Source organism: Sardina pilchardus, chromosome 3, assembly GCF_963854185.1.
Source record: "Sardina pilchardus chromosome 3, fSarPil1.1, whole genome shotgun sequence".
Classification (NCBI taxonomy): domain Eukaryota; kingdom Metazoa; phylum Chordata; class Actinopteri; order Clupeiformes; family Clupeidae; genus Sardina; species Sardina pilchardus.
Genome location: NC_084996.1, coordinates 39055804 through 39072505, shown reverse-complemented (window position 1 = coordinate 39072505; position 16702 = coordinate 39055804). Strand labels below are relative to the sequence as shown.

The 16702-nt window shown below is 42.0% G+C and overlaps 1 protein-coding gene across 1 annotated transcript in view; it reads left to right on the top strand.

Annotated features, from left to right (window-relative positions):
• LOC134076004 (polyunsaturated fatty acid lipoxygenase ALOX15B-like) overlaps positions 1-16702 on the top strand; it is a gene marked incomplete at its 5' end in the record, with an annotated part of 39329 nt that overhangs the window by 20989 nt on the left and 1638 nt on the right. The window contains one exon of the mRNA XM_062531025.1: positions 11477-11598. Coding sequence (XP_062387009.1) covers positions 11477-11598 — 122 coding nt within the window. The remainder of the gene's footprint in view (positions 1-11476; positions 11599-16702) is intronic.

Here is a 16702-nt window from a genome sequence, read left to right as displayed (position 1 = left end):
ATAATAAGCTTTATTTGTGTCCTCCTGAGACCCGACCCATAGACTTGTGTCCTCTGTAGCAGGGCTCTGAACCGGTTCAAGGAACGAAAACGAAAAACGAAAACGAACGGAATTTTAAAAGGAACGGAAACGAAAACAAAATGGTCTTCAACTGTTCCAGAACAGAAACGTTATTCTGAAATCCATAAAACCGGTTAATAATGGGTTTTTTTTTCGTTCTCTAAATATTTTATAAAATGTCACAAAAGCATAGACAGGGGGAAAAAAGACTATTTCCGGTTGTGCGTTCACTTCGCCGCCCGCTTAGCTCACGATTTCCCATGTCCACCACAAGCCCGGCGAGAGGCGATTTGGAAGCTACTGAGCTATCCACTGAGGTGACTGAGCAAACATCAACAAAGGTAACTGAGTTGAATTAACCGAGTCCACAATAATAATGTTAACTTAGCAACTCACTACAAGGCTCTCTATTAGACATTTCTAGCTACGAAAAACGAATCAGCATCTACACTGTTAATGTGAGCTAGCACTAACTAGCCAACATTAGCTATATGGCCAACTAGGACTTAATAGTTTGGTTGTTGCGGGTTGAATGCTGCAATTTATTTTGGCTTTTACACGTTGTTTAGATGGGACGGAGCCAGGAAAACCCGATGAGAAAACATTTCTCATTTAATGCGGCGTCCAACAAATCTACCTACCTGCCAAGTCGAGGGCTGCGGGATAGAAATCATTGGCAATCACGGCGGCAACCTCCAGAGACATATTCAAAGACGACATCCAGAGTTGTTCGAGAAGTCAATACAAGACCACCAAAATCAAAACAAGAGGCCAGCTGCGGATGGGCAAAATACTTTGGACTCGGTCATAGTGAGAAAGCCCAAACAGTTCCAAGTGTCATTAAAAGTGCCCCTGAAACCCTCAAAGAGGCTTGCTTAGAGCTAGTCACGGTTAACGGTAGACCCTTCTCATTGATGGAAGATTCGGGATTTAGGAAAAGAATCGACCTAATACAGAACGCTATGGGAAAAAATTTTACAATCAACTCGTCTAACATTCGTGATATGGTATCAGGGATTGCTCAGGGTGAAAGGGAAAAACTCGCGACTGACCTAAACGGGAGGCTTCTGATGCTGAAAATAGACTCTGCAACATGTAGAGACCGGTCTGTGCTGGGAATTAACGTGCAGTACTCTGACGGAAAGGGAGTTGTGTTGCGAACCCTGGCAGTGAGAGATCTGACAGAACGGCACACGTCTGAGTATATCTCATCTGTGGTGATGGACGTCTTGCGTCAATATAACATTAGTTTGCAACAGGTGTATTCAGTCACTTCTGATAATGGGGCGAATATGCTCAAAGCCATGAGCTTACTGTCAGATCTCCAAGAGAGAGCTGTGAGCAACGAAGATGCAACCTGCGAGGAGACAGAGGAGATCGGGGAGGATGTGGAAAAGGTTGAGGAGGATGAGGGGAACCAGGAGGAGCTAATCCTTCAACTCGATTCTGTGTGGCCCGGTCATGTGTTGCGTAGTGTAAGATGTGCGGCGCATACTCTACAGTTGGCCGTTGACGATTCATTAAAACAAGCGTCCAACATCATAGCAAAGGCAAGACGTGTAGCAAAACGATTGCGCACACAGAATGTGGTGTGTGTTCTTAAGAGAATGGGGCACAAGAGAGCAATTGTGGATTGTGCAATGAGTGGCACTCCACTCATGATATGCTCCAGCGGCTGCTCGAGCTTAAGACTTTTTGTGAAGACATGGCCCCAACCATCTCCGAGCTACATCTAAGTGAATCTGAATGGGAATATGTTTCCAACACAGTAGATGCACTCAAACCCGCGAAAATCGCTACTAAATGTCTCCAATCTGATCAGCTAACTGCGGGTGAGTTCTATGGCATATGGCTCAAATGTTCACTGGACACAGAAAAACTAGCAAGCCCCTTTGCGAGAAAGGTAGCCCAGTGCCTCAAAGCATGCCAGAGCACATTATTTGACAATGACGCATTTATAGCTGCTTTATTCCTCGATCCTAGATATCGATTATTTTTGACCAAATGTCAGACCGAGAAGGCGAAAATACACCTGCGCCGTACATGGGAGGCAATACAGAACCTAGAACCACGCAATGCAGCCAGCAGCACCGGGGTGTGTTCAGCAGCCTCCCCTACTCAATCTCAGACATCATCTGACGACGAAATCGAGCACCTTTTGATGGAAAAAGAAAGAGACACCAGCTCAACACAGCAACGCCCCCACATATCCATTGTGTCACTCTTGGACACATACTCCAAAGAAGCCCGTCGAAGGCGCACCGAAGATCTGTTTCAGTACTGGGCTAGGTATTCTTTCTCCAACCCCGACCTGTACAAGCTCGCTATGAGCGTCATCCCTCTCCCTGTCAGGCAAGTCAGTGTCGAACGGGCATTTTCGAGTTTGTAATTTATTCTTTCCCCGTTAAGATCATCATTGAACGACAGGGTGCTTGAAGACATTCTGCTCGTACGTCTGAATAAACAGTATGGACTGTAGCAGCCAGTCACCTCCCAAGCTAGACCTGAGCACAATTTAAACGTAGGCTATTTTATTAGGGCTCGAGCACCGAGGTGCGGCCACTGAAGTGGCTGCACCATAGGTGCAAGGCCCTATTGTTTTTGCTCAGATTATTATTATTATAGTGTTTTCCTCTTACCGGAATGTTTTGCCCTGTTTCACCAACTTGGCATGCTCTAAAACTCTTGAAATTTGGCAGCTACCTTTGGAATTGATACCTCTACTGAGAGACAGACCTCTGGCTTAGGGTGTGGCTCAGGGACTCTAAAGCGCCACCTAGCGCGTTGTCTGTGGTTGACACATACATTCACGGAAATGAACCAAATTTGGTGGACATGTGTGTTGTATGAATCTGAACAAGTTTTACATTTAAACTATATAGTGAATCTTAAAAGAATTTGAGTTATGATCATGATTTTTGCACGTCACGTATTTTGAAACACTTCTCCTAGACGGTTTATCGAAATCATGTCATATAAGCACTAAAATGATCTTGAGGGGTTGCCCGAGAGGAATTGCGACCAGATTTTTTAATTTTTGAAGTATATTGAAATGGCGAAGTTTTGAATTATGGCGTTTTAGGCTAGCTTTACACGACAACGATCTGAACACAATCCGCAAAAGTGGCGTTGCGTTCCCACTTTTTATTTCGCGTTTAGACGAGCGTCTTTGGGTGGAAATCTGCATGCACACGGTGACGCAAAAGTGTGTGAAATTTGATGTAGTATGCATGCCAGGTGGCTAGGTGGTACTGTGGAGCACTGCCATACAACAAAACCAAGAGCGCGCGCATGCGTTGAAACTTCCTTTTACTTTTCTCCGTAGTAGCACGAAATAGCCATAGACCTAAAAGAAAATTAGCCCACCGTCAAAAACCAAAATATGGCGAAGAAGCGAGGCAAGACGAGGAGGTCGAGCTATTGTTGCAAACGACGTTGGATCACAAGTAATTAATTCGCCTTCTCTGTTCTGATATATCAGTAATTACTCTGCTTATTTGCTGAAAGGACTCCTGAATAGCTATCAAAGCAGCTAAGGCCACTTGAATGTCTGACTGATGGAAATAATCCGACATGTTTGTTATTTTTTGGCTGTACTGCACATGTATATGAAGTCAACGCGTATGCGAGGATAGCCAGCGTGAGCAGCTCAGAGAGCCCAGAGCCCACTTTTGCGTTGTCAACCCTTTAGACGGGAACGCGACGGTGGAGCGTCTTTAAGATTTCCACTCTGAAGGGTGGGTTAATTTTTTTGCGTTTTTTAAGCCTCAAAAACGCTGTCGCCGTCTAAACAAAAGGCACATCTGATAAAATATTTTGTCGGTTTCACCCGGGAGCGTTGTCGTGTAAAGCCAGCCTTATTAAGAAACAGGAAGTTGGTGTTATAGGCAGAAAAAAGGTTATAAATTGGATGTAATTTGGCAGCTGTGGAATTGCTTCTGCTAGTCAGAGACAGAGCTCTGGCCTAAGGTGTGGCTTTGGGACTCTATAGCGCCACCTAGCAGCACGTTATCTGTTGTGGTTGACACAAACATTCACGAAAATGAACCAAATTTGGAGGACTTGTGTGTTATTGCTATGGCTAGTTAGAGACAGAGCTTTGGCCTAGGGTGTGGCGTAGGGACTCTATAGCGCCACCTAGTGCGTTGTCTGTTGTGGTTGACACATACATTCACAAAAATGAACCAAATTTGGTGGGCTTGTGTGTTATTGCTATCAGTAGTCAGAGACAGAGCTCTGGCCTAGGGTGTGGCTTTGGGACTATAGCGCCACCTAGCGCATTGTCTGTTGTGGTTGACACAAACATTCACGAAAATGAACCAAATTTGGTGGGCATGTGTGTTATTGCTATAGCTATTCAGAGACAGTGCTCCGGCCAAGGGTGTCTTAGGGACTGTATAGCGCCACCTAGCGCATTGTCTGTTGTGGTTGACACACACATTCACGAAAATGGACCAATTTTGGTGGGCTTGTGCGTTATTGCTATCGATAGTCAGAGATAGAGCTCTGGCCTAGGGTGTGGCTTAGGCACTCTATAGCGCCACCTAGCGTGTTGTCTGTTGTGGTTGACACATACATTCAGGAAAATTGACCAAATTTGGGGGGTATGTGTGTTGCTCATGCACATGCCCACCAACACGCACATGTTGCTTTGTTAGATTCCGAAATGTCACACGTCTCCGCACCGCAGGTGCTCGGGCCCGCCGTTAGTGCAATTACTCTGCTGTTTCTAGGTAATAGCAATGCAAACAGCATTAATTAAGGTGGTAATTTCTATGGTATTTTGATATCATTTTATGAATAATCCTTTGTAGCCACTTCTTACAAGTTATTTCCATGCAGTTTCCAGTGCAATAACTCTGCAGTTAGAAGCGACCAAACACCTCCATGTTTCTGTGGTCTTATGGTTGGGTTGCTGGGAAACCTCCTCTTTCTTTTGCTCAAAAATGTCTGCCATCAAAACAAGCACATTTCATGGAAGGAAGAGAAATAAGTGAAAGTTGTCTATTTATTAAGCATTTATTATGATGGTGATGAATGTTCCAGTTAATGGAAATGCCAGGAATCATAGTTTTGAAGTTATTTGTGAAGTTATTTACATTTTTTAAATAATAGTGTCTTTATGAATGTCCTTATAATGATCACCAGGACCAAAATACTATGATTTTTTTGGGTAAAATTTGGGAGAAAATGTGTATAGGATGGATGAGGGGGATTAGATTTGGAGCTCTCCGATGATGAGTGGGTAAAAGGACTATGAACCTGTGCCTCAAGAAGATAGGGGAGAAGAGTAGGACTAAAAAAAATTAATTATCACTGAAGGAAAACATTAAAATGAAACCAACAATGCAGAAAAATAAATAAACTGGCCAAAAAACAAATACAAATATAGCTGCAAGCGGCGATGGCGGGCCCGAGCACCTGTGGTGCGGAGACCTGTGACATTTCGCAATCTAACAAAGCAACACGTACCTGTTGATGGACATGTACATGAGCAACACACATGCCCACCAAATTCGGTTAATTTACATCAATGTATGTGTAATGCCTATAACACCAACTTCCTGTTTCTTAATAAAACGCCATAATTCAAACCTTCGCCATTTCAATATACTTCAAAAATTCAAAAATCTGGTTGCAATTCCTTTCGGGCAACCCCTCAAGATCATTTTAGTGCTTATATGACATGATTTCGATGAACCGTCTAGGACAGCGGTCCCAACCACCGGGCCTCGGGACTTTCCAAACCGGGCCGTGCGACATGACGAGAGAAAAAAAAAACATGCAAACTCAATGTGCTTCGCATAAATGGCACGCATTCCTACATGCCATGGCATAGACCCCTGCAGTTTTTAGATAGCAGGCATGCATGTTTGCATTTGATTTGGCAACGTCTTTTTTCGCATGCCCGCCTTCAACACATTTGTTACTTAGTTGCATTGATCAGCCGTCTTTTCTTCAGCGCAGCCTCTGCTCAGTTCACTTCATTTCTCTTGTTCAGTTGCGAACGATAGTGTCAAGGAAAGTTAGCGAACGTGTCAAGCAAAACTGCTAGAATTAATGAACGTCTCTATTTTCTTTGGAAGGGGTAGGGGGGGAAAGACCCACTGATGATGATGGTGAGCAAGATAATGCAAAGAAAAAGAAGGGGGTAATTCAATCGAAAATATAATGATTCCTATCTAAAATATGGATTCATAGAGACCGGTGACTTGCATGCACCACATCCTTTAAGTGTGGTATGTGGCGATATGTTGTCTAACGAAGCGCAGTGAAGTTAACCGGACGTTTGATACGAGATCAGCGAGACATACAGTTCACACTCTTGTCATGTCTCAAAAGAAAAGCATAAAATTGTTGTCAGTTTCGATCTTGATGCAAAAAAACAACCTGAATAACCTGTAAAAGCCTACTCGTTCTGATGCCTGGGTTAGGGACCGTCATCAAATGACGCATTTGAGCGTGCTTCGGGCAAACTCCTCAGTGAGGGGTAGCCTTTTCTGGACTTCTTTTTGCTTCTCAACAAACATCTCTTTTTGCTTCTCAACAAACGCTACTTTATTGACTTTCTGTGAATATTTTCTATAAGTATTCACTGAAAGTCAATAAAGTAGCATTTGTTGATCCCCCCCCCCCCCCCCCCCCCCCCGCCGGTCCATGAAAAAAAATTGAGAAGCAAACCGGTCCATGGTGCAGAAAAGGTTGGAGACCCCTGGTCTAGGAGAAGCGTTTCAAAATACGTGACGTGCAAAAATCATAATCATAACTCAAATTCTTTTAAGATTCACTATATAGTTTAAATGTAAAACTTGTTTGGATTCATACAACACACATGTCCACCAATTTTGGTTCCTTTGTGTGAATGTATGTGTCAACCATAAAAGACAACGCGCTAGGTGGCGCTATAGAGTCCCTGAGCCAAACCCTAGGCCAGAGGTCTGTCTCTCAGTAGAGGCATCAATTCCACAGGTAGCTGCCAAATTTCAAGAGTTTTGGAGCATGCCAAGTTGGTGAAAAAGGGCAAAACATGTCCGGTAAGAGGAAAATACTATAATAAGAAGAATAAGAATAAGAATAATCTGAGCAAAAACAATAGGGCCTTGCACCTACGGTGCAGCCACTTCAGTGGCCGTACCTCGGTGCTCGGGCCCTAATAATGTAGAAGAATAAGTAGCCTTTTCCTTAAGATTTGGTTAACTTTACCCTTATTTAACACCACTACAAGCATAATGTGTTCCTTGTTGTCTATTTTTGTGGCAAACCTACCATACTAAGACGGCCTTTTGTCCACCAGAGTGGACATGCTATAAAATTAAAGGGATATTCCACAATTTGTAGGCTGGGTGAACCCTGCCTGAACTTCCAGGGAATTTGAATTTCGCCCGGCAGCTCAGGCTGGAAACCAGCAGATCTATCTCCTCTGTTTACTGCCAGAACCTTTGGCTCCAATCAGAAACTAGCTCCTCCAAAAGACACACCGGATCATTGGTCTGATTGGTTGAAGGACTATCCAAGCTGCTCATTGATCACACCTCTTTTGCAGTAGAAACAAAGCACAGCCTCCCCAGACTAATGTTCAATCTTAAAAAATTGAGCATAGTATGGTGAAAACCAGACTACACAATTTGGGTAATTAAACTAATTTTCCATCTCCCCTCAAGCAATACAAATGATATTTACCTTTTTTCGTTCATCCAGCCGTTCTGTGAGTCTGGCGATACAACTTTTAGCTCCAGCCTAGCATAGATTATTGAATCGGTTTAGACCATTAGCTTCTCGCCTGCTAGCATCACACTTAAAAGTGACTAAGATTTCCGATAATTTCCCATCTAAAACTTGTCTCTTCTCAAATTAGAAAGTGCAATAAGACAAACTGAAAATGAAACCTGCCGATTTTCTAGGCTGAATTGACATGGAACTACATTCTCATTCTGGCGTAATGATCAAGGAAACATACCATGGGCACAGTGATATCACGCAGCACCTGAAAATAGTCCACATACAGGCATCAAGCAGTATTGGTGAATTAGGTTACAGGGTAAAAGTTAGTTAACTAAAAGCTCTCATATATTTGTATGTTTTCAGGTCTCTTTTAAATTTGTTTACATAATTGGCCTTTTTGATGTGCAGGATGTTCCATAGCTTCGCTAGCCTGGTAGTAAACACCAGACCCTGGAATCTTTCAGATTAAGGGTCAATGTTTACTCTGACTGATTCTGGACTTCGACGCAATTGGATAACTACGACCAAAACCAAAAGTTGTAGTACTGTGTTCATCAGTTCAGCTCCCCGCCTACGCCGGTTTGATTGGTTGCGCCGATATTTGTGGCCAGAGTATCTTGCAGACACAATTCAAATTGTGCTCTGGCGAGAACTCTGGATTTCCACGGTGAAGGGCCGTTCACACCAAGAACGATAACTATAACGATAACGATAAAAGCGTCCACACTGGCCAACGATAAGAAAAGTTTCTCCTCATGTTAATGAATGTGATGGCTAGAATATTATGGGTTCTGATTGGCTGTTAGCTTTTTATTGTTCTCAAAATTGCTCTGAAAGTGATTATTATGTTTGGATATATAGGCAATAAACACACCGGTTTAGTATCACGCCATACTCTTTATTTCCTAACTCACGACACCTGCCGTAAAACACCCGCGCCTCTTAAGGGCACAGTAACCTAAAGGACAGAACAATACACTAAGCCCAACAGGGCTTGGTAAGAGTGTTTTACAAACGTAACAGTGATCAACAACGATATCGTTCTTCATGTCGTTATCGTTATAGTTTATGTGTGAACGTTGTCATTCATATTAACGAGAGCGATATTTGTTTAAAGTTATCGTTATCGTTCTTGGTGTGAACGGGCCTTAAAGCTTCGCTTCATAAAGGGCCGTTCACACCAAGAACGATAACGATAACTATAACGATAACGATAAATGCGTCCACACTGGCCAAAAATAAGAAAAGTCTCTCCTCATGTTAATGAATGTGATGGCTAGAATATTATGGGTTCTGATTGGCGGTTAGCTTTTTATCATTCTCAAAATCGCTCTGAAAGTGATCAACAACGATATCGTTCTTCATGTCGTTATCGTTATAGTTTATGTGTGAACGTTGTCATTAACGAGAGCGATATTTATTTATAGTTATCGTTATCGTTCTTGGTGTGAACGGGCCTTAATGGATAAAAGCAGCTTCTCTGCTTTGCTTGTGGAGCACTTTGGCCACAATTTGTAGTTGATGGGATATTAAAAGCTCAGAGCTGTATTAAAGTGATAAGCCATTTAGAGCTTTGTAAGTCATTAACGGAACCTCAAAATCAATTCTATAGGAACCAGAGAGCCAGTGCAGTTTAGCTAACACAGGAAGGAGGGAGCTATTGTTACAGAAAAGTAGTGGGGAGAGGGGGCATGCCAACGGAATATTAACTGTATTGTATGTTAAGCATACAGCAGTGTTCTCTTGTAATTTTATAGATCAAACCAATTTGTCTGTGTTTGGTAAGTGTGCGCTACTGCTTGGTCTGGTAAATGACAATATCAGTACAATTCATGTGTGAATCAGATGAGCGGAACTGCATTATCAGGGATGAAGAATAAAATGGATATCTTTATTTTTATTTAGATCACACAAACTGATGTTCATCCTCATAAATAGACCTCACATCAGTAGTCATCAGAGCTGCAGAAAGTTAAAGGAACACTTCACCGTTTTTTCATATTAAACTATGTTACTCCCTTAATTAAGACGAGTTGATACATACCTCTCACATTTCAATGTGTGCACTCACTGGCTCTAGCGCATGGCGCAACTTTGATAGCATTAAGTTAGCCCAATGCATTCATTAGGATCCAAACAGAGATGAAGTTAGAAGCGACCAAACACCTCCATGTTTCTCACCACCACGGAGTCCTACTGCTGCTTGGTGGCGATACGAAGTGTTAATTTCAAAACGTTACTGACAGATAGACAGTTTACAATCGGATAACCCCGTCATTGTAACCAAAATATGCCTGAGTTTGTTTGCAAAGCTTATGCTTGGAAACTAGTATGATGTTACTACCCTCAGGTTGCTTGAAGCAGCCGGCTCAACACAGGGCAGGTTGACCAATCACAGTCTTGTGTATAAAGTTAAAGCAAAAACATAGCCTTAATTCTCAAAATAGTTTTTTTTTGTGAATGTTGATTAACTACTCACATAGCCTACTATTGTCTGTATTTTGTAAAGAGTTAATTTAATGTCGGTCTTTGAAATATTGGTCTTTGTAAAAAAAAAATATATATTTCAAAACAATTTTATTTGAGTGAGGATTAAATAGGCTACTGGACAAATATGAAATATTGCCATTTTTACTTTGTCTTCCTTACATTTTCATCTTTTCTTACTAGTCGTAACCAAAACCATACGATTTACTTAAAGGGGACATATCATGCAAAACTCACTTTTTGCAGGCCTTTGTGTTCATATTTAGGCCTCTACTGTTCTTATAAACACTCCAAGCACGAAAAAAACCCATCCATCCGTTTTCTGTAGATCAGTAGAAAGACTTTGGTGTCAAGAAAGTATGCTGCTGTGAGCCATTTGGATGGCTCCCTTATTCAGATGTCATACTAAGGGAATTTGCATAGACCAACCCTAGCACCAGGGTCTAACATATGTGGTTGGATGCCGGCTCAGTTTTAGTCATTTTCACCTGTGAAACGAGCAGCGTAATCAATACATGCAGACGGAGGCGTGGCCAGCCCAGAAACGGCTCAATTTGGGAGAGACCAATTCTAACCTCGTTTAAAAAGAGGTATGATATGTCCCCTTTAATGTTATACAAGAGCAGAATAGAATTGAACCGAATTGAGTTCAGACTTGAGTTCAGTGTTTTGGGTCCGGCCCTCCTCAACAGTCCCAGTTTCTCATGTGGCCCCTTGGGGAAATTAATTGCCCACCCCTGACTTAGATTCTGCACAGTAATATCCTCACTCCAAAGTGAAACTGAAAGTGCAATAGTGAGGACATTACTGCGCCACACAATATAGTTATCCCTCTTACCTGCTTACAAATGCACCACGTTTTATTTTGTCTCACCATACTTGGTCGTATGACTACTTGTGTAACTATATTTTAATAGGTAAAACATGGCGGTGTTTGGTCGCTTCTAACTTCATCTCTGTTTGGATCCTAATGAATGCATTTTTGCTATCAAAGTTGCGCCGCGCGCCAGAGCCAGTGAGTGCACGCATTAAAACGTGAGAGGTATGTATCAACTCATCTTAGTTAAGGGAATAGCGTAGTTTAATATGAAAAAAAGGTGAAGTGTTCCTTTAACATTTTAGCCAAGTTGTGTATTTTCTACTTTCTATTTTCTGTATTTTTTTTTGTTTTTACACTTCCCCTCACTGAAGTACCTGTGTCTCACAGATATGTTCAAGGAGTGTTGGGACACTACTACAACTCCGATGATTACATCCAGAGAGACACGGAACTACAGCTTTGGATTAAAGACATTTACAAGAAGGCTTTTCTTGAAAGACGAAGCTCAGGTTTGAGAACTGATAAATAATGCTGTCCACCCTTTGCAGCTATAACAGCTTCAACTCTTCTGGGAAGGCTTTCCACAAGGTTTAGGAGTATGTTCATGAGAATTTTTGACCGTTCTTCCAGAATCGTATTTGTCAGGTCACACACTGATGTTGGATGAGGAAACTGCCTCTCAGTCTCTGCTCTAATTCATCCCAAAGGTGTTCTATTGGGCTGGGGTCAGGACTCTGTGTAGGCCAGTCAAGTTCATCCACACCAAAACTGTTCCAACAAAGTTGGGAGCATGGAATTGTCCAAAATCTCTTGGGTTCCTTTCATTGGAACTAAGGGGCCAAGCCCAGTTCGGGGATGGCCCCTTCCTGTTCCAACATGACTGTGTACCAGTGCACAAAGCAAGGTCCATAAAGACCTGAATGACCATGAGTTTGGTGTGGATGAACTTAACTGGTGTACACAGAGTCCAGACCTCAACCCAACAAAACACATTTGGGATGAATTAGTGGAGACTGAGAGCCAGTCTCCTTGTCCAACATCAGTGTGTGACCTCACCAAATTGGTATCCGCCGTTCATTCCGACATATCCCCACTCCGACATTGATGTCCAATTGACCTATGGCTAAGTCCCGCCCCCTCCACTCACTCGGACAAACAGTTAACATTCGGTGACAGGCGCTAGGGCAGCCAACCCAGTAGGAGAAATTTCACAGGAGACAATACAGATACGTTAATGAAGCTATAAGCTCTAAAAGTTAACATTAGTATAACTAGAGCCTTTTGGACAACAGCTAACCGTCATGTACCATTGCCAAAGTACAAAAACTAGCACATAACATGCCAATGAACTCCCAGCAAACAAACCAGCTAGCAAATTAAAATGCTATTTAAAGGCTCTACCATTAGGTCATATCGAGAATAATGCATGACGGAAATAACTGTGGACTAACTGTGGATAACTTGTAGACCATAAAGGTAAGAGTTCATTGTCTTTACGTTTAGCTATGTTCACTGTCTAGCTTTTGAATGTGGCTAGCATCAGTTGTCAGAGCTGCCAACTCTCACGCTTTCGGCGTGTGACACACGATTTTGCCTGTTTACACACGCACTCACGCCATACATCCATTTTCAATCTGATCTTGGGCTGAGACTCGTTCGTTCCTTTTAAAACTCCCCAACGGTATATGGCGCTAAGAAGCGCCACTGTAGCCTACAGTAGACCATATTCATTGCATAGACATCCAAGTTTGCGACAGAAGGAGGAGACACCCGCGGGAGAAAATCGCAATCTGGTCAGAGACTTGGTATGTTGTGTCACAAATAGGCCTAACTTAACATCTTGAAAGACATCAGTTTGTGTGGGTGAACTTGATTCCCTAGCCTACATGTTAGACTAACTTGTTGCACTTTTGTTGCACTGTTTTGTTTGCTGGAACGTGTGGATAAATAACTTCTGGAGAGAGCTAAATCGTAGTGCTCACTAAAATCATAAAGGAACATTGCAAGACACTCATCTCTTAGCTATATGATCCCTGAAAGATTTTCTTCGACTTGTTACTGTTTTGAACATGTAATTTATCTAATGACACAGAAAGCAAAATTAATTGCATCCACATATCCTTGTCATGCAACTTTTCACTCGCGTAAAACCGTGAGATAGAAAGCTACCTCACATATTTCTTAAAGCGACAGGCACTCAATTACACACTTCATAATGCACACTCAATAGACCTAGGCCTACACACCAAACATAGGCCTATGAGTAAGTGTAATAGTCTTGAAATCAGTACACAAATGACTAAACATTTTTAGCTACTAATAATTATGCAGATTGTAAAATACTCAACATTATCAACAAAATATGTACAGTTATGAATTCCAAAATACATGATATAAAAACATATGACTATCATTTTCTGTGTGTGTGGAGGGTCGAGCAGAATCTTAGATGGCCACTGGTGTGAATGATCACACAATATTCAATATTAGGTTACTGATGATTAAATCACCAAATACACAAAAAAAAACATTTTAAAAAGTATCGAAATCACAATTCTTGACTTAGTATCGGGATCGAAACAATAATTTTGGTGTCGTGATGAGTGCGGGACAAACTTTTGGTCACCCCTGACAGAATCTCACTCCAAGGTTTTTTGAAAAGTTGGCAGCTCTGTGTAATGTGATCATGTGAAAGCTTGATAGGACAGAACAAAATGAGTTCATGCTTTGTTTTATCGCTGGAGGATAGCCTATGACAACTGATTGCATTCCTTGCTAGTCAACGTTAAATGACTGCAAGTTTTGTGGATTTTTGAACATTGTCATGTGTTGTCTCTGCTATTATTAACCCCCCAAAGGACAGGTTAATTGCTGGAGTGCTGTAGTGTGAAAGCACCTAAGCGACATGTACAACGCACCTAGAAGCTAACGTTTTCGTTAACGTTGCCTAATGTTAGCTAACATTGGCCTAACCTTGGTTAAAGATAATAGCGTTCAAACACATTGACTTGGAAAAACTTATTCATGTTATCCACGTTTATTTGGTGTTGAGGTCTACTGTCTTATCCAGAGCCGGAGCTTATCTCGGTTGAAATGTGGCTTAGGAAAGGGTAAAAAATACACATGGTCGCCCAGCTTCTTGGGATACATTGTGTCGGGGTTGCATGTACCCCATGCACACCGTTTTACAATTTAAAACTTAAAATGTCAAGAAAAAACATATAAAAACGAATGAAAACTGACTAACTGCAATGCATTTCAATGGACGTGGAAGCCGAGAATGTCCGTGTATTGTAGCTATATGCCCACTGTGATTGGCTCGTTGCGATCGGGGGCGTGCCATTCCGACATGAGGTCATTAATAGGCTTAATGTCATAACTATTAGGCTATCATTAGGCTAAGGCATGGCTGTAGGCAGCTATGAGGCCACTGAGATCTGGACCTCATCAGTTTTGAGAGCTGGAAATATATGTTTGCTAAATATCGGTATATCGTTGTGCATGTTGCATTCGCGACTCGGGGATGTTAAAGCAGTTCTTAATTGCAAGTTTTCATGGTGACCATCGGCGCAGCTGTAACTGATTGTGAAAGGCGATTGAAAATACATGCAATACAAGTTTAGAGCGAACGTTTCAACTATGTTTGCCATGGGTAGTGGACAAAAAACACTAAAATAAAACAATAGCCTAAATAACTGTAGTGCGTAATGGACATGGCTCTATCCTAAATAATTTTCGAGGTTCGCCATTTGGTAATATGACCTAGGCTATCCTTACTGACAGTAATTTAGATTGAGCACAATTAAAGTTGCACGAAGGAAAAACACAGTCCTATATAGCCTTGCCAATTAATAGCCTATTGTAGATGTGCAAAACCAGCATTTGCGTGAGTGCTTGCCGGTGAGGTGTAGCCTACAATGTCTGGCCGACACAGCCAGGCGACGCTCCCAACCCATTCATTCGTTCTGGGCACGAATGAATGGGTTTGCCCTAAATGGAGGCGCGGTGAGAGCGTGCGACAGCTATTGTTATGTATGGGGCCGGCTCAACAAAGTTTCGAGCGTTTAAAGATTGCATGCTGCATTACCGTGAATCTTACCTGGATGATTTTTTCTCATTGGAATACAGCAAGGACAGAATGCCTTTTTTCTAACAAACGCAAAAGCTGAGATTGTTGGAACGACTACTCAATAAACTGTGAGATAAACATTGTTTTTCGTTTCTGGGAGATCTCATTATCGTTTTGGACTGTCGGATTCTTATGCTTATTGTTTGGACTGGACACTGAACTTTGGGGGGTGGTTGCTTGTTAGTGCTTTACGAAACTTTGTGATAATAAGCAAGTGCGCGGCCCTTCAGCTCACCGCGTGATGCAGTTGCGCGCTAGGTGGCCACAAACTCATTAACTGTTTACGACACAATACAGTGTGGTATTTGTGTTTTTCGTTTGTTAGATTAATGCATGTTTGACATGTAAACAGGCCTTCTGCCCGTAACTTATAAGGCCTTATTTTGTATGCGATTGCTCACATCCGCCCTTAACCTTATATTTTGTGCGTAGTGGCAGTATACACCTGATTTATAAGAGGCAAATTACAGGACAACCTAAACTGACTTCCCCAATGCTTCCCCGCAGCACATTTCATTTTAAAAGCATATAATATAGGATGAACAAAGTCTCTGGACTCGCTATATTAAATCCAGCCTAATAATTAGGCTATGTGCCACCTCCGATTTCGCAAGTGATGTAGGCTACATTTAAAAATCGACAGCCGTCTGTAAGACTAAGGCCAAAACGTATGTATCGTAGCCTACTATTTGACCCACAATAGGCTATCCACTTTTTCGAAAAGAATGACAGAAGGCAGTAGACTAAAGATATGGACTGCAAGAGTAGCCTACAGCAGCTTTCAGACACTCAAGGTGAGGAAGTGCTCCATATCAGTGTGCTGCATTATTGTGACGGGCTTAGTTTCAGGAAACATTCTTCAACACTCTGTGAAAGACCTCCGATGCGCACTGATAGCTAATGGGACGTAACTCAGGATGATATAATTGAGCCTAAGAAATCAACAACGTCTGTACGTTTTTTTTCGGGGGAGGGGCATTAGGCTGCGTTTATCTCAAGGTGTTGTTGCCATTAAATTGACTTGGGAAAAAAATCGGATTTGTAGACTGTCGGCATGGGGGTACTAAAATGTGTCGGATTAGCAGCATGTCTAGCCTAAATAGTTGCATGTCGAAATAGAGGCATGTCTAAATGGAAGCATGTCGTAGTGGTGGCATGTCTGAGTGGCAGCATGTAACCTCACAAATGTGCTTCTGGAAGAATGGGTGAAAATTCCCATGAACACAGTCCTAAACCTTGTGGAAAGCTTTCCCAGAAAAGTTGAAGCTGTAATAGCAGCAAAGAGTGGACTGGTATCATATTAAACCCTGTGGATTAAGAATGGGATGTCACTTAAGTCCATATGCCAGTGACCCAATACTTTTGGCAATATACCTGTATGTTTAGTGGATGGGAGGCTGAGACCAAATAGTTAAAGGTGCAGGTTTAAGTTTTTGGCGACTGTAGAGCTCCCTTTAGAGTCACAATGTATTTATATTTTACTC